Source organism: Hakea prostrata, chromosome 3, assembly GCF_041222555.1.
Source record: "Hakea prostrata isolate BN-2017 chromosome 3, UWA_Hpros_2, whole genome shotgun sequence".
Classification (NCBI taxonomy): domain Eukaryota; kingdom Viridiplantae; phylum Streptophyta; class Magnoliopsida; order Proteales; family Proteaceae; genus Hakea; species Hakea prostrata.
The window spans coordinates 1,097,893-1,117,502 of record NC_142602.1 but is presented as its reverse complement, the minus strand read 5'-3'; the positions used below and the strand labels follow the sequence as shown (position 1 = coordinate 1,117,502).

General features: G+C 39.2%; 1 protein-coding gene across 1 annotated transcript in view; it reads right to left on the bottom strand.

The window, feature by feature from the left end:
- Positions 1 to 2,785: 2,785 nt before the first annotated feature.
- The window catches only part of CXIP1 (CAX interacting protein 1), a 28,447-nt gene continuing 11,622 nt past the window's right edge, over positions 2,786 to 19,610 (bottom strand). Inside the window, exon 3 of the mRNA XM_089147814.1 lies at positions 2,786 to 3,138. Within this exon, the coding sequence (XP_089003940.1) occupies positions 3,083 to 3,138 (56 nt within the window). The 3' untranslated portion in view covers positions 2,786 to 3,082. The remainder of the gene's footprint in view (positions 3,139 to 19,610) is intronic.

Here is a 19,610-nt window from a genome sequence, read left to right as displayed (position 1 = left end):
GATTTAGATCGAACTAAAACCCCAGTCTAACTATTGTTATCTTCCATTGCGAGTGTCCTAATCCATCTTCCATCAGGAGAACCGAGATATTGCTTTCCATTAGAACCTAGAACTTGCTTCCTAACAAGAAATTTTAACCCAAGGATCTTGTGACGGGTAATCATTTTTATTTTAACCCTTTAAATTATTATTTTTTTTGGGTAAAGGGAAAAATATTTGAAAAACAGTAATATTAGCCGAGGAAGAAATACGGGTAATCATTTTTATTTTTTTGGTAGTGAGAAATAAGGGTAATCATTTGAAGCGTGAAGAGGAAGGAATTGAGGTTCATCTAGGATTAGGTTTGATTTTTTCCTCCAAATCATGAAAGGGTTCTGTAATGTGAATTTAGATATATTAAAGAGTTCAACTTGTAAATGTGACAAAGTTATTGAAATAAGACATAAATTGACGATTTCACTCCACTTTCTAGCCGTTGTATTTTCCACCGCTAGGTGTCATCCATTCAAAGCCTACGGCGAGGAAAACCATGTAGGCACCAACGAAAATCCGCATTGAACATTCATCCGTTTGAAATTCTCAACAATTTTTAATTTTTTTTTGTACTGTTGCTTTTTTAATACTGGTTGAGAAGTATGGATCTTTACCACTCATAACTCAACCAACCCTGCATTGGCTATTCTTGACAAATTTATTGTATTTGGAAGATTTGAAATCAAATGTTAGCCTTGGATATTATGTGTGGCTGATCACCTGGATCACCTGGATTTTTATTTGCAGCAGCGGGCCAATGGCCAACATTTGACCAGATAAATCCGACGGCTGTAATAAAAAGAAAAAGATATATGTGTAAATATAAAAAAAATATTTTTATATCTAAAGGTTTGAAAGTATTCAAATTTACAAAAATCAATCCCTACTTATCCGATTCAACACAACCCAATCCACTTCAAATTTACAAAAATCAAGTATTTCGATAGACTGCAACAGCCATGGCTAGGATGTTGATGTTAATGTTGTTTGGTCTATGTGTCCTTCCTGCCATCGTTGTTGTGGGCAAATCTACTGTGATACCTGCCGCTGTGGTTTACTACTACGCTCATACTGCAAATCTAGAATTTATAAAGGAGATTTTGGAAATTGCAGATTGTGGGGGCAGCATGTGCAACAAGGTGTTCGAAACAAAGAGGCCAAACCTTTGCAAAAGGTCATGCGGGAGTTGCTGCGTCCGATGCCAATACGTTCCTCCAGGCACCTCTGGTCTCTCTCTCTTTTCCTCTACTAATACCCGTCGTCAAGTTAGGGTTTCCAAAATGCATTTTATTAGCTGTTTTTAGGGCTCAGATCTGAGTGAGTTGCCATTTTCATTCATAGATCTGGGCTCGTTTCCTTCTCTTTTTAAGAGGGTTTTTACTTCTTGGATAGCTTGGTTAAGTAATTTTTACTTCTTGAAGGGTTGGGTAGGTTGGGCTGGGTTGCGTTGGCTACTGCCGGTGGTGGTGGAACGATGAGGAGATGGAGGGTAGGAGCAGCAGAGGGTCTGGAAATTTGGGATCGGATAGTATCAGGACTTGGTGTAAATTTGAAACTTTTAAATCTTTAAATGTAACATAAAATTTATATATTCTCACATATTTCTTTGCCATTTTTATTGCAGCCGTCCGATTTATTTTGTATTGGTGCAAATAAAAACGTTGAGTTGGCGGCGGTGTCAACTTCTTAGCCCATTTGAACTCCTTGAACTCCTTGATTGCAGACTTTACCTATTGTTACCTTAATATAAAATGACCAAAGTACCCTTTGCCTTCATTTGCTTTAATTCATTATATTGACTTTTTTTTTTTTTTTTTTTCTTTTTCTTTTTCTAAATTTTTGTTTAAGAATGCATTTAAGGTAATTAGATGTATTTTTTATTAACATTTTTTCCTGTCATTCTATGGGATCGGCTCCCCTCTCCCTTAATTATTATACATTTATACCCTCTTTTTTTCAGGTAATCATTTCTCCCTCATTATACGAATCTATCAAATGTGATTAGATGCATTTAAAAGATATTTATTCCTATATCTTTTATCGTAATTCATTAAACATAATTAGATGCAACATTTTTATATTTCTCCATCTTCAATCCTTTGATTCATCATATCGAGCCCAATAATAAAACAAAATTATTTTTTAAAATGAAGGATTCTTTGGTCAGGCAGCGTGTTAGGAGCCAAAGCAACTCCCTTAAAAACTGAACCAGCTACGAACTGTGCAACGCAGCCCGGATCGGCCTTTATGGCAAAAAGTGTTGCCATTAACCAGCCTTTTCGTATGGCATGACCCTTTAAGGTTGTGTAGTGATTTTGGGCCTCATAACAAAATACTGCTTTTTACGCATCGGAAAAGAAACACTTTTAACATACAATGTCGAGTTGGTACCTGTCACTTTTACAATTGAAAGAAGGAAGTTGTTGGGCTAGTAAGACACCCTAAATTGAGGACCACCTACCTGAAGACACTATTGTCCAGCCTGCCATCCAGGTAAGCAGTCAGGAGTACAGGAACTTGAGAGCTTATTAAGCCGCTCTATTAGTGTGTCATTTACCCAAAAGAAAGAGAAGAACATAAGGTCACATGCATCAGATTACACGCAACCATTACATAAAAATATGCATATTCGCCATGTGTGATAATCACAATGATGATGAAAATGATAAGCAGATGCTAAGTTTTTGAGTGACGGTCATAGTTATGGGAGCACGTATGAATAGAAAAACACTAGTGGTCAACACAGTAAGAGTGAATGAAGAAAATTTAGATGATACTGATGTCATCAGATTTCCTCTATATATCTTATTGATGCTTGAATTATCAGTAGTTACATAAGCACCATTTCAATAGATTGCTATTTCACAATTTAGTATCATTGGCATGCAATTCAAATTTTAACAATGCAGAATGTAGGTCTTAAAAACCCAAATGAAGAGCGAACAATAACATACACAAAAGAACGGCCACATAAACATTTGATAACTCCTGGTAGTGCATTACTTCATAACATTGGAAAGATCAAGCCTTTTGGTTGCATTCATGTCAGTCAGGAGCATATTGCCCTCTCCAACAATTCCTGCAGCTGTCCACTCTTAAAAGCCTCTGTTGCAGAACAAAAGTCATAATTTAGACACAGTTGAAACATCTGTAAAAAATCACATACCACCAAGAATACATGCAGAATTGCCTCATGTTGATACTTCAAGGACACGATAAACTTAAGAAGCAAAAACTGGAGAGTTGCTGAAAAAGTCATGACACTGCTCCAACACAGCAATGAAGGTTAAGGAATGATATAAAAACACTGGTCATACAGGTCATGCATTTTTGTCACCAGGGGCAACAAGATCAAGTTGGTACGAATCACAATATCGCTACATTTTTATTACCCTCCCGTATAATCATCTATCTTAAAGAGTTCAAACCAAGCATGAACCTGTTGAGGATCATAGTTTCCTAGTTGAGGGGGCCATGGTTGAGTAAGGATTTTGTTCAAGATCAACAACCTTTCCATTGATTTGTGGCCTTTCTTCTTCATTCCACCAAGCTTCAAGAAATCCAGCAGCCTTCTTCAAGATCTTCAGCATTGACCAAGTACAGAAGTTCCCCACCCCATCCCCTGCCTCCTCTCTCCCAAGCAAGACCCCCTAGCCCTCCCCTGTTTCTGTGCAACCCAAAAGAAAAGAAAAAGGCAAAAAAAGAAGAAAGAAGAAAGAAAGGAAAGCAAAGAAAAGAAGAAGAAGAAGAGAAGAAAGAGCAAGAAAGATTCTTTTTCCTTTCAGGGTTCTTCCCGTATTGGCCATTCCCTACTTTTCACCCACCTCCATTGTTTCCCTAATTCAAGAATTAATTAGTTTCTTTTCAAAGGAACAATAATTTCCCTTCCTCTTGCTTTTGTTACATCCCATATTAATTTTGGATATCCCAATGCCATTCCCATCATCTCCTTAGGACCCATCTATTTCCCCCAAGTATTTCCATTCAACTCGCATCTATTTTAGGGCAACCCCTAGGCATCCCATTGATAAGCATGCATTTACCATTATTTATTTGATTTAATTCCCCATACTTATTTAATTGAAGAGAGCTAATTGAGTATTTTTGAGTATTTTTCAGGAATAAGGTGATTTTGGATATTAGAGATAATATGGAGTAAAGTTGACAAATATATTAGATATTGGTGGATTTTAAATCATGGCATTCAATCTTGCTGCTCAAGAAATCAAGAAAAGTGAGATCTTAGCCAAATTGGAAATAGGTGGAGGTCTAAGGAACAAAATTGGTAATAAATCTGAAAAACGGGTAAACATACCTACCTTCGGTATTTTGGGCATATCTCTCTCGTATGAGCTTGGATTTCGGTGATTTAAGATGCTATGGAACGATATCGAAAAGATCTACAACTTTCTCGTTTTGAGTTTTTCCAAAATTCGAACGAATAAAGGCCGAATCTACGGGTAAAGAGAGGGAATTCATTGTGTGCGGGAGACATAAAAGAGAAGCCAGCCACAGAGAAGGGAAGAGGATGGCGAACGCGGCTCTCATCTCTCTCATTGCTGAAGAAGAAGACCACATCTCTCTATCTCTCTCTCTCCCTATGTTTCATCTTTATTTTTCTTATGAACTTTGTGATAATGAGTAGCTAGTTCCTTTTCTTTGGGATGTAGATGAACCATGCTTATTTCATTAATTTGATTGTTCTATATCTTCTAGTTGATTGTGTTTGAGTTTGGCCAAAGATGTTTTATAGCTCAGCGAACTAAGCGTGCCAAGCTTCGGTGAAGGACAATAGTCTTGCGAAGATAGGGCATATCTAGGAAGACCATCCCTAATTTACTTTGAAGTGTAGAGTTATATCGGTTAGGGAAAAGCATTGGGGATTCGAAATCCCAAAGATCTTCACATATTCATAGTTAACGTTTTTGCATTAATTGGTAGATTTAGTTTAAACTTAGTTTTGTTGAATTCAATCTTAGTGACTTAGCCTTTTAGTTCCCCATAATTCGACCCCGTACTTTCTGCTTGCTAGATTAGTATAGGATTTATTTTTGATTGGTTAGCGACACAATTGATTTTAGTACTTTCTATTTTAGGGCAACCCCTAGGTATCCCATACAATTTTTAGATTATTTGCTAGAAGATTCAGGGCAATCCTAAATACTTGGGAATATTCCTAAGAAACCCTACCCCTAGAATTGGATTTTCATCACTTTCTTAGTCATTAATTTCACTCCTGTATTCTCAAGGTGTAACTTAAAAGTATATCAACATTGTAATGTGAATCTGTGAACAACTGAACATGTTTGATGTATAATTTGATTTAAAACCTTTATGTCTTTATTTATAACAAGTAATGGTTGTGTAAATCATGTTTTATAAGTCCGCATGTAACTCCTCCATTGTATTGATTTCAAAGTTAGGGTCCAGGAAGGACTCATATATACACTTGTTTTCTAGCATATGTAAGATCACCTCGGTGTTTAAAAGGTCTAAAATAGGCTAAATACCAACTTCCAGCCCAAACCTAAACCTAATACCCACCAAGTTGGGTCAAGTTGACCAGGCATTATTCTCACATCTAGGCCGAGATCTTGCAAGATCTCGATTTTTTAAGAGACCGATATCCCTGTCGAGACTGAGATCTCAAACCATGACACAAAAAAAAAACATAGGTTATAGTGGTTGGATGGGAATCGAACTTGGAGAGAACTTAAGCAATGACATATGGGATGATCCCTGAAGTGTAGGATGGTTCTATCAGTCAAATTGGTGTATATCTGAGTGATAAGCTCTCAACCCAGCACAACAGAATTCTTAGTGAAGGGGGGAAAAAATAAAAAATAAAGAACAGCAAGAAATTAACATGGATTACCAAGAGTCTAGTGCTACCCTGTCTTTGCTCTCCGTGCGTCCCCTCTTATTCTTCTTATTCTCTTTATTTTTTTATTATTTTTCTTATTCATTAACTACCCAGCAGGCCTAGCACCACAGGCATAGACTTGTTTACTAGTGGCCCATCAACACCTCTCGCCATGAATCTCACCTTGTCCTCAGGATGGAAGTCAGGAAATTGCTTGTTCATTTGGAAGTAGTCCTCCCAAGAATTTTCAGCGTGTAATGTTTCCATTTGATCAAAACCTGCAGCAATCCTTGGTCATTATCCTAGGGAAATGCTGAGTATGAGATTGGATGGAAGGGCGGAGGAATTTGAGAGGGATGTTTGGGAATTACAAGTGCCCAAGAGGGCCAAGACTTGCAAGTTAGTCGCAACGCTTTATTCCAAATTTTGTTCGCTTGTACAACAGATCGAGTTAGGAAGGCAATCATCTAAAATCCTTTATGGAGGAAATAAGGGCATACTTTAAGAAGGGACATTAGAGAGATCAATGGAAGGAGAGACTTGGTTTCTTGAGAGCATGATTGGTGAAGCATTGTGTGGTGAAAGAGAACAAGAACCAATATAGAAGATACTGACGGGGAATCGAAGGGAAACTTACCAGTGTTGATTGGAATTCCCTGTGTTCTCAAGTGAAGTTTTTATGGGCTAGGTGGCATGGGTAGGATGATATTTCTTCATCAATGGAATGAGGGAGGAAGGAGTGCTGGTGTCACTCTTTTGCTTTGAGGAGTTGTGTTTTTTTTTTTGGGTACACAAACGGGGTCAAAGACCCAAGCAGAAAAAAACGGAGTCAGAGTGACTCAAAAAGAAAAACTAACTCATAATAATGAGAGACTTATCCGCCTGAAGGATCCTCTTTAAGCCAGAAGGAGGATCCAGACAGGTCGGCGAGACATTTTCTCCCTGAGTGTGAACTCTCGCCATCCAGTCAGTGGCTGAATTTGCTTCTCTATATGTCAAAACTAAGCGAATATCATTTTTATCCTTCAAAAGTTTCTTTATCTCTTCTATGTAATCTGCAAACTTACCTTGAGGTTTCTTAGAAGAGTGCACCAAATGCATCACCTCCGATGAATCCGTTTCCATAATTACTGGAATTTTCTGCAACAATAGAGAGAACTGTAGACCGCATAAAAGGGCTTGTAGTTCAACCTCTAGAGCTAAGCATGGCTGTAAATGTTGTGCAAAACCAGCTATATACTTTCCAGTTGGGTCACGGATGACCCCACCAGCTTGGGCAAAACCCCCTTTCCTGTTAGTTGCTCCATCTATATTACATTTGTACCAGCCTACAGGAGGAGGAGACCATTTCACCAGCTTTCTGTTTTTAAAAAAACCACCTGTCTTCGATACACAAGGGAGCCAAGCTTCATTTACCTCCTTTAATAAAATTTTGCAATGTTTCCAACCCTTGGTAAGGTGATAATCTACTTCATGAGCTTCCTTATTTCTCCATCCCCATAATAGATAAAGTAAGCATGAGAAAATTACCGACCACCCATCTCTTCCTTTAGTACTATTGCCGCAAATGTTATCCAGAAGCCAGGCTTCCTGGTTGAGCTCAAAGAATTTATTTCGTAGAGCTATAGGAACCAAGCGATTCCATATTCCTTTTGCATATGTGCAATCCCTCATCACATGAAGAATATCTTCAAAAGGATTTAGGCAAAAATTACAAGTTGTATGATTCAGGAGCTGTAATTTCCCTAAATGAGAGTTTGTAAGGAGACGATTGTTACTAATCAGCCAAAGATGCGTAATTGCACGTTGAGGAACTTTAAGTTTCCATATACCTGACCAGTAAATCTTTCTAAATGTGCCCACTGAATTACTGATCTCCTTTTTTGCCAAAACTTCATAGCCAGATTTAACAGTGTAAATACCATTTCCTGTATGCTTCAAATGATACAATCTTTATTCCCATTTGAAATTGGTGGGGCTGATTGAATTATCTTGTTGCATATTTCTTTAGGAAGAAATTGCACCAAGCGTTGAACATCCCACTGTCCATTAATATCAATATATTTCCATATTACTTCTCTTTGTATTTTGTTGGAAATCGAGGCAATGGCCTAATCAAATAAAATTAAGCCTGAATCCAACCAGCACTCATGCCAAAACAGACTTGATCTTCCATCGCCAATATGAGTGACACAGTTTTCAATCATCACTTTAGCAACCTTACACGTAGCTTTCCGCAAAGGGGAATCCATAGTGGAAGCTACAAATCGGCTGGATCTTCTAGATGACCCATAATTCTGCTTCAAAATTTCAGCCCAAAAAGAATTGTTTTGCAGATAACCCCACACCATTTTCAATAAGAAGGCCTCATTCATCAATGATAGATTTCGGAATCCTAACCCTCCCTCATCAATTGGCTGACATAAAGTTTCCTAGCTCAGTAGATGCATCTTTTTGCAATTTTGTGTCTCTCCCCAAATGAAAGCTCTTGAAACTTTCTCAACCTCCTTTAAAATGCCTTTGGGAATAGGGTTTGATTGCATGGAGTAGTTAGGTATCGTCATGAGAATTGATTTCGCTAAAGTAATCCTCCCTGCAAGAGATAACGAGTTCACCTTCCAGGAAGCCAATCTTCCCTTTACCTGTGTTACTAAATAACTAAATTTTCTTTTAGTTATCCTCCCATTCCAAATTGGAACCCCCAAATATCTCCCAATATCATCAGTCTCAACAAAACCACTTCTCAGTCTGATAGACTTGACTTCTTGTTTAGGAACATTTCTAGAAAAAAGAATTCTAGTCTTTGAGATACTGACCTTGCTTCCAGACGCTTCACAAAATTTATTTAAGCACTCTTGAATGATATCCAACTGAGAGAATGACAGTATGACACTTCAGAAAATAGTACTACATCATCTGCAAACATCAAATGAGAAATACCTCGCTTGCTTCTTCCAAACATGAACGGTTTCCACTCTTTGTTTGCAACAGCATCCTGGATACAATGTGTTAGTCTTTCCATACACAAGACGAAAAGATAGGGGGATAGAGGGTCCCCTTGCCGAATGCCTTTTGAAGGAGAGAAACTTTCTGTTACTTCAACATTCCACAATATACTTAAGTTAGAAGTAGTAACACAAGCCATAATAATATCAATAAGCTTTTTAGGTACCCCAGCCAAGCTTAAAGAGTCTGCAATAAATTCCCATCTCAATCTATCATATGCTTTCTCTAAGTCAATTTTGATTGCCATTGACTTGATTATACTCGTCTTCCTTCTCATGGAATGAAAAATTTCCTGGGCAATGACGATTTTCTTGGATATGTCTTCCTGGGACAAAGCTAACTTGATTAGGGGCCACAAGACTAGGCATGTAGTCCTTAAGTTTGTTAGTAATGGTTTTTGTCAAAATCTTGAAACTAACATTGCATAAAGAAATAGGTCTGAAAAGTGAGATTTTATCTAGAATGTCCACCTTAGGAATGAGAGCAATGAGGGTTTCATTTAATTTGGTCTCCATGTCACCCTCAAAAGCGCCCTTCACCATATCAAAAACTGATTTACCTGTGATTCCCCATGTTTTCTGATAAAAACCTGCCTAAAAGCCATCAGGACCAGGCGCTTTCCAAGGGCTGAGTTGGTTCGCCCCTCAAAGTACTTCATCCATCGTGACAACATCCACCATACGCTCTCTCCAACCATCATTTAGGACCGGAAAGGCATGTGTCGTTTTCAAGTTTATAGGACAATGCAAATCTTCAAAGAAGAGGCCTTGAAAATAGTTTCTAACATGGTTTTTTAAATTTCCTTGATCTCCAATCCAATCACCATTCTCATCTTTAAGATCTTCAATTTTATTTCTTCGTCTTCTCGCTACAGTAAAGATGTGATAATACCTGGTGTTCCTGTCTCCATGTGCTAACCAAGTTTTTCTTGATTTCTGAGCCCACATTATTTCTTCTCTAGTGAGGACTTGTTCAAGCTCCACCCTTAGTTCCTTTTCTAAATTTTTTAGAAAGGGATTCGATCGACCCTCCATAATACGCCTCTGGATGCCACCCAATCTAGCATGGGTTGTCTTTTTGGACACATTTAATTTGCCAAAATTATTATGATTCCACTCCAATAAAACCCCTTTCATGTCTTCAAGTGCCTTAGGAAGACTGATTTCATTTTTCCATCCTTCTTTAATAAGTTGGGGAAATTTCTGGTGTGTTACCCATATAGCTTCAAATCTGAAGGGCCTCTTTCGAAAAAGACTTCTACTAGGAACTAAGTCCACCAGGAGAGGGTGATGATCTGACTTTAATCTAGGCACGACTCTTACTACTGGTCTACTGCCTCAAGGAAAACTAAACGCCAATCAGTTGTACACATGCCTCTGTCCAACCGCCTATAAATTCTGTTGTAGGTGCTCCACTTTGGACCCCTCTATGTATATTTTGGACCAACATATCCCATATCAAGAAGTCCACATTTGTTGATGTTATCTATAAATCGTATACATCTTCTAGCAGAGATAGGGGCGCCTCCCTTCGCCTCTCCGCTATCCCTCATGTCATTAAGATCACCCACCACCAACCAAGGACCCTTATGAATGTCCATAGCTGAATGAAGGGCGTCCTAGTAATCTTGTCTTTTGGATTCGTCTGGACTTGCATACGAAGCAGCTATCATCCATACACCTCTTTCTCTACTTGTTACCTCCAAAAGGACAAATTGTTTATGCAGGTGAAGAAGTCTAGTGTCAAAGTTATCATTAACCTGGATACACCAAATGCCGCCAACCATCCCTGTAGCATCACTACAATAGCTCTTAACTCCTTTCATCTTCTTAATCACTGCTTCTGCAGTAGATCCACTCACATTCGGTTCAACAATAATTAACAAATCAGGTTTGTATTCACTTCTATAATGCTTTACTGCCAGCCCCTCTACAATTCCAACATAAAATCTTCAAGAGATAATATTATTAGACAAGTGATCGACAACGTTACTCACCATATCATTATCTATTGGGATGATGGGAACTTCTTCATCCAATGACAAATCCGATATCTAAAATCTATCAACCTGCATCTGATTTGGAGGTTTACCTTGAAATCTCATCACAGCTAGTTGATCACTGTCTAGCACACGCGCTGAGACCGCAGCTTGATTTTCTACTGCCATAATATTTGGGTTTTGATTCTCATTGCTGAACATAGATTTAGTCCCCTCTTGAATGGTCTCCACGTTCAGCAACTTCTCTTTTGCTTTAGCCATTTCAATAGGAAGAATATATGATGCAAGTTGATTTACGTTTTTAGATCTTTGGATGGTCTCGGGAACCACAAAAGGTTCTTGTAAAGTTTGATAACTTTCACTAAGATTCCTTCCCACCTTCATTTGACCTCTCCTGGGATGTGCGCGGATGGGATGGCTGTGGATTTCTCTATTACCGCATTCATTGGCTTTTGGTAATTTGACGAAAAAATAGGACTTTGGATTGTTTCCCTTACCATCTCAACCTCCTCATCTAAGAGTCCCACTGCTGTAAGGGCATCAAAACGTGATCCAATACCAACCTTTTCGCAACCGTTTCTGATGATGTCCTTCCCGCAGTCCAACACCATCTCCCACTCCGGCACCAAAATTCCGGCAAGTATCTTTTCTAAATTTTGTTCGTTGTGCGATCATCCAAGGCCCATATGTGTCTTCAAGTATCTCATTCTGCACTTTTCTTGAGCCTTCCCTTCCTTCAACGCCAGGTTCATTTGGCTGTGTATCCTGTGCAACATTGTTAACATATTCTTGAAGCAATGGGCAAATTTCTTTCTGATGTCCATGTTTTCCACATCCAAAGCAAAGCAAAAGAGAGACTCATAGAGAATCTGATGAGTACGACCCTTCTAAACTTGGAAAGAAGAGGTTTAGTCAAATCTACTTCTACACAGACTCGGGCATATTTACCTCGGGTAGCCATGGTAGTTGTAGCATTCACCTTAATGACCTTTCCTACCCTACTGCCAAGATTTGTGAGAAAAAATTTATCAAAATATTCAATGGAGACACCTGAAAATGTAACCCATACTACTAATTTGTTTACCTCTGCTTCCAAGGGATTGAAGTCTGGTTCCCATCTACAAATTGAGAGGTAATGATCCGACACTAGCCAAGGGCCTTCGTTAAAATTCTTCTGTAATCCTCTTTCATATTAAAACGAGCAATGTAATAATCATTCCAATGTCTATTAGATCCATGTTTCCACTCGATTTCCAGATTTGGTTCAGTCTCTTCGACAGTTGAGTATACCCCATCGTTTTACCCATCAATTTGAAGATTAAAGACTGTTTACCAGGGTTTTCGCAATCTTTTCTTTTCTTCCTTTTCGTCAAGGTAATTTCCGGGCATAAACAATCTTCCATAGATGGATCAGCCTTTTCTTCTTCTTCATTGTCAGTATCCCACTCAGCATTATTAGGATTTGAGAAGAATCCTCAGTTTCCTCCATGACCAAATCCTTATTGCCCTGATTGCTCATACAGATTTCAAGGAACGAACGAGACTGAGATGGATCAATATAATCCTCCGCTTCCCTCACCTGGCGAACTCGTTTGTACTTCTTAGTACTTCGTTGCATCAAATCAAGATCCTCAGCAGAAATTTCCACCACCTTCGTCGAGTTCTCCATTAGGTTTTCTTTCTCCACTTCTGTCTTTCTTTCTCCACTTCCCCTATTAGGTATTCTGCCGTAAAATATTTAGAGGAGTTGTGCAACTTCTGGAACTTAGTGCACCCTTTCGAACTTGGACGGACATGAGAGAGGAAGTGTTGAAGAGATTTGGGTCTTTGCAATTGAAACTCCATGAGAACATCTGATTATGCTGCAACAGGCTGATTCAGTGGCTGAGTACTGGGAAAATTTTGTATTGTTGGTGGCAACAAAGGTGTGAGATCCAGAGTGGCTGAAAGGGTTGTTTCTTGCCGGCGTAGAAGACGCGATACAAGTGGAAATCAGGTTCTTCACTAATGGTATGTTGGGCTAGACAATGAACTTTGCCCATGCCATCGGAAATAAAAACAGACTTTAATTGGCCGGCCCAAGCCCATTTCACTTCAAACTGTGCAAACTAGAGACTCGTTGTTGGTGGGATAGCTCGAAGGCCTAATCTGGGATAAATCAAGGCTGGGGTTTGAGCAGCTCAAACCACAACTCATACCAAACCCATAGCCCGGCCAATTCGCAGAAAACCTCTTCATGTCGTTCTTAGGCAATGGGATCTGAGGGAGGAAGATGATCGACTTACAAATGGCTTTCTCTTGAAGACCAGCAACCCAAGTATGAGAGAGGCCTTTGTTTTAGGTGCAATGGGCCTTACAAGCAAATATTGGTGATGTTGCTGAACAACAATGACCCTAGGGATTCCTACGATGGTGAGGCAGAAAATGAGCATTAAGAGTCACCAGAGGAAGAAGTGTAGCTTTCCAATAGCTCTGGAAGCGGCTCTCCCTAAACCCTAAATCTTTGAGTGCTGGTTCATGGACACCCCCTTGTGACTCTGGTTGACTGTGGGGCAACACATCCTTTGTCATTTCAGGTTTGGCAGAGAAGTTGGGATTGGAATTGCAGGGGAAGAAATTCGAAGTTATGTTGGGGGATGGTCAACGTATTACAGGACAAGGGATTTGTCGAGAGGTCTGGTCATGCTTGATGGTAACTTTACTTTGGACCTGCTGCCTTTTAATTTGGGCAACATCAACATGATTTGGGCGTAGATTGGTTGGCCATGTTATCTGGTGTAACTGGAGGAAACAAACCATGAGCTTCCAATGGAATGGGCAACATGTCAAATTGCAAAGAGGCCTCTCTCTGCTACCAAAGAAAACCTCGGTTTGCTGGTTGTGGAGGTTGATGCAGTCTGAGGTGAAGGTTTTAGCTTCAACAACTGGCACTTGAGGAATTAGAAGAAACATTCCCAGTAGTTAATGAATGATTTTGAACAGCTCTTCGCCAAGCCAAGTGGTTTACCACCTAAGGGAAGCACTGACCATTGAATTAGACTCGTGTATGGCAGCAACCCTCCTAATATAGACCCATTTGCTATCTGCATGCATGGAAGAATGAAGTAGAAAGGTTAGTGAGCAAAATGTGGGCCATGGGGATAATCCTACCGAGTATCAGACCATTTTCAAGCCTGGTGCTGCTGGTTTGGAACAAAGATGGGGTCTGAGGTTTCTGTTGACTATCGAGCCTTGAACAAAATCACAATTCCAGTCAAATTTGCATTCCCTCAATTAATGAGCTTTTGAACAAGCTAGGTGGAGCCATGTGTTCAGTAAGCTTGACCTCAAGGTTGGATACCACCAAATTAGTGTGGATGAGGATGATATTGAGAAGACTGCCTTCAGAACACAAAATGACACTATGAGTTCCTCATTACACCATTTGGAAACACTCCCGCAACCTTACAGGCGCTGATGAATAGTTATTTAGGGAACACTTCTTGAAGTGTATATATTTTATGATATTTTTATGTGCATCAGGTCAATGGAGGAGCATTTCCATCACTTGCGAATTGCCTTCTCTCTACTAGCACAATGTCAGTTGGTAATCAACAGAAAAAAATGCTTGTTTGAGGTGTTTGAGCTGGCGTATTTGGGTTATGTAGTCTCTCCCAACTCCCAAGGGAGTGGCTGCCAATCCTCCAAAAATAAGAAGCATGCTCGACTAGCCAGTCCCTAGAAACTTGAAGGCTTTTACATGGCTTTTTGGGTATTACCAGAAGTTCGTCAAGGACTATGGAAAGATTGCTGCCCCGCTTACTCAATTGTTGAAGAAGGATGCCTTTTTTTGGGGAGAAGAAACCATGGAGGCTTTTCAGTCACTCAAGAAGGTGATGATGAAAGTGCCAGTACTTGCAATACCTGATTTTAACAAGGATTTTGTCGTAGAGACTGACGTTTTAGGACTCGGATTAGGGGTGTTCTTATGCAAGGACATCCCATAGCATATTAGAGTCCAGCCTTATCCCCTCGAGCTCAAGCTAAATTTGTATTAGAAGGAGCTGATGACGATAGTTCTTGTTGTAACAAAGTGGAGAAACTATTTACTTGGTCGACAATTTGAAGTCAAAATGAACCATTGTTTGAGGTACCTCATGGAGCAAAAAGTGGTGGCTACAGATAAGCAGAAATGGGTTATTAAGTTACTGGGCTACAACTTTGAGATTGGGAATAGAGAACAAGGCTGCCACGCCTTGTCATGCCAGTCCGAAGGGGAATCTTAATTTGGTGCACTCGCAATCAATGTTTGGTTAGAAGGTGTGCAGCTGATTGAGAAAGTTGGGAATCATCCTCGCTACCGGTCATTATACAAGATTTACATTAGGGTTTTCGCCTGATCACCCAAAGGCACCAGCTGAAGAACAAGTTTTGTATTACAAAGAAAGGTTGGGGGTAGTGGAAGACTCTCCCTTGATTTCCGAGTTAGTCATTGAGTTTCATTCCACCCTTGTGGAGGATGTTTTGGCTTTCTCAGGACCTACAAGCTCATTGTGGTTGTTGTGTACTAGGTTGGCGTGAAAAAAATCATTCCTGAATTTATGGGTACCCGTGACACTTGCCAAGAAAGGCAACATCAATCCATTAGTCCGGCAGGACTCATCCAGCCTTTACCAATTCCTGAGCGCGTATGGTGGAGGAAATGAGCATTGACTTGATTATTTGGGGGGGGGGGGGGGGGTACAATAATACTAGTTGTGGTAGACAGATTGACTAATTATGGGCACTTTGTGTTATTGTTCCGTCCCTACACAGTGCGTGATGTAGCAATACAGTTCAGTAGAGAAGTTGTCATGGTGCATGCTTTGCCTTGTTCTATTGTCTCCCATCAAGTTCGACTATTCCTAAGTAATTTCTTCTGTGAACTGTTTAAGATTACTGGTACTGACCTCTATAGCCTTAAAGTTAAGAGCGAGGTTGAAATGAGAAAGGCTTACAGTGGATACCTAGGCACCCAAAGACTAGGAAGGGCATAATAAGCAACGAAATTCTTCAAAGAGTTGAAAATAAGCATAGATCCGAAGATTCCCAAATTGGTCCCTTTTGAACTGCTGCTGAATCCATGGGCACAAGAGACAACCTAGCAAACTGAAACATCTTAGTATCTAGAGGAAAATAAAGCAAAAGTGGTTCCTATAGTAGCGGCGAGCGAAACAGGAGCAGCCTAAACCGTGAAAACAGGTTTTTGGGAGTGCAATACAAGCATCCTGCTGCTAGGTGAAGTGGTGGCGTACTGCAACCTAGATGGCGAAAGTCCAATAACTAATGCAACACATATCACCATCAAACGAAGGGCCAAACTAAGGTTGACGAGGATGACACTTGCCTCAAGGAGCGAGACCAAATTTGGATGAATTAAAAGCCAACCTACTGGGAGCACTGGAACAGATGCGATAATCCTCCATCTAGCATCAGCGAGAAGTTTCTTATAATGTGGGAGGTGCAGTTTTCCAGTACTTCCTTTTAATTTACAACTCTATCGCTTTAAGAAACTTGCTCACTGTCTCAATGAGAAGCTCAGTCATCGATTCTCTGACCCTATCCAATTATACAGAGGATAGGACCTGTAGCCTACAGGTTACAATTGCCAGACACCTCACAAAGTCACCCCAGCATGTATTCTAGCTGAAGAAAGTCCTTGGCCAAGGTATCAATCACAACCACTACAAGCCCGTTTGGCTGAAGACTGGGAGCTTACCCTCACACTTGAAGAGCTGCTAGCATTCTGTTACTTTGACCAAGGCTCTCAACCTAGCACAACAGAATTGATGGAAAAATAAGAAAATAAAGAACAGCAAGAAATTAACCTGGATTACCTAGAGTCCAATGCTTCCCAACAATGATCTGCCACCAAAAACACTCACAAGTTCTCTTCTGCTGCACATGAACCCCTCCCAGCCAAATTCAGCCATTCAATTTTCCATAACCGAATTGCACAACTGCCCGTCTTTACCCACCATGTGTCCCCTCTCCCTAGCCAAACCCTTTTCATGGATTTGACCTTATATGAAATACTCTATGCTAGGGTGTCTCTCGACAAAAGAAGCAACGCACTACACTATGGCCCGAGTGCAGTGAGAAGTGGGCAAGGTTAGTTAGGCACCCCTGCAGCAACGTGTCGCATCGGGGCTCAGATGCGGTGATAAGTAGGCAAGGGTTCCGGCGCCATGGACGAGTGCGGGTAAAGAAGCTAATCCAAAAACATAGGATTAAATTGGCATCTTGGAACATAGGATCTTTAACAGCTGCTTAGAATTGATAGATGTTATGAGAAAAATAAGGATTAATATAGATTGCATTCAAGAGACTAGATGGAAGGATAAAAAAGCTAAAGAGTTGGATGACTTTAAACTTCAGTATATTGGGGATAACTAAAACTAATAAAAATGAAGTAGGTATAATAGTGGATAAAAATTTTAAGAATGATGTGGTGGACGTTAATAAAGTAGGTGATAGGATTATTGCTATCAAGCTTGAAATGGAGAAAGAGATTATAAATATAATTTGTGTGTATGCACCTCAAGAAAGATTGGATGAAAGTCTGAAGTTAGAATTTTGAAAGAAAAAAAATGTATGGATTAATGCAAGGAATTCGTCGAGGAGAAAAGACTATCAAGCCTGTAAAAATGGAGTAGGTATAATAGTGGGTAAAGATTTTAAGAACGATGTGGTGGATATTAAAAAAGTAGGTGAAAGGATTCTTGCTATCAAGCTTGTAATGGAGAAAGAGATTATAAATATAATTTGTGCATAATGCACCTCAAGCAGGATTGGATGAAAGTCTGAAGTTAAAATTTTGGGGAAAATATGGATGGATTAATGCAAGGAACTTGTCAAGGAGAAAAGACCATCATAAGGGGTGATCTAAATGGACATATTGGAAAAGATCAAATAGGCTATGAGAGTGTTCAAGGAGGTTATGGTTTTGGTGAGAGGAATGAGGAAGGGCAAGATGGATCACAATTTTAGATTTTGTTGTTGCTTTTGATCTATCTATTATCAATACTTACTTAAAAAAGAGAGGAGCATTTAATTATCTTCAAAAGTGAACATCATCTTCCTAAGTAAAAGGACTGATAGATTGTTGTGCAAGGATTGTAAGGTGATACCAGGGAAAGCTTAACTACACAACATAGACTCGTGGTCTTGGATATGTGGTTAACCTCAAAAATTCATAGAAGGTACAAAGTTAATTATCCTAAGATAAGATGGTGGAACTTAAAGGAGAGCTTAAAATCCTTCGCTAATGAAATACTCAAACAAGGAAAGTGGGATTTTAAGGGAGACACTAATGCAACGTGGAATGAGATGGCTACATGTATCAAAAAGGTGGCTAAAGATGTCATATGTGAATCAAAAGGAAAGCTCCATTCTTATAGAGAGACCTGGTGGTGGGATAGTAAGGTTCAAGCTGCCATTAGGAATAAGAAAGCTATTAAGACATGGCAAAGGACAAAAGATGTTGAGGACCTTTAGAGGTATAGGTTGGCAAGAAATGAAGCTAAGAAAGTTGCAGGAAAAAGTAAAAGAGAAGAAGTATGAAGAGTTATTTAATAAGTTGGGCACTAAAGAAGGGGGAAAAAATCTATTTATAGAATAGCTAAAATAAGGGATAGGAAAAGTAGAAATCTTGACTATGTTAGATGTATTAAAAATGGAGATGGTAAAGTACTAGTTTGTGATGAGGATATTAAGAAGAGATGGAAAATTCATTTCAATAGCCTACTAAACAAGCACACTTCAAGCATCTATGAGTCAGATGATTACACCATCCACCAAATTTTGAACATATATACGGAGAATTTTTTTATGTCAAAAGTAGTAAAAAAAACACTAAAGAGGATGAAACTAGGCAACACACAAGGCCCTGATGAAATCCCAGTAAAAGTATGGAGGAGCATAAAAACCCACGGAATAGCTTGGTTGACTAAGTTATTTAATAAGATTATGAGCACAAGAAAAATGCCAGACGAATAAAAAAGTATTGTGGTTCCAATTTACAAAAATAAAGAAGATATTCAAAGCTATAATAATTATAGAGGAATTAAACTGATGAGTCATACTATGAAATTATGGGAGTAATTAAAACCCGTTTGAGACACTTAACCTCAATTACGAAAAACAAATTAAGGTTTATGTAGGGAAGATCAATGACGGGGGATATTTACCTAATCAGGAGACTTATGAAAAGGTATAAAGAGTGCAAGAAGGGCCTTCATGCAGTATTTATTGACATAGAAAAAGCTCATGATAGAGTTTCTAGAGCGTTAATTTGGGCAAGTACTAGAGAAATGAAGGGTCACAAGTAAATACGTGGATATAGTTAAGGATATGTATAATGGTTCAATGAAAAGTGAACAAAATAATGAATTCTCAATTACGGCTGAGCTACACCAAGGATCAACTTTAAGTCCATATCTATTTGCACTTATAACGGATGAATTAACTAAAGACATTCAAGACGAGATTCCTTGGAGTATGTTTTTTGCTAATGATATTGTGTTGATAGATGAGACTCAAGTAGGGACTAATACCAAGTTAGAATCATATAGAGTAACTTTGGAATCAAGATGATTTAAACTAAGTAGAACGAAAATAGAATATCTAGTTTGTAACTTTAGTCACGATCGGGCAGACAATGAGGTGGTGAAACTTTACGATAAGGAGATT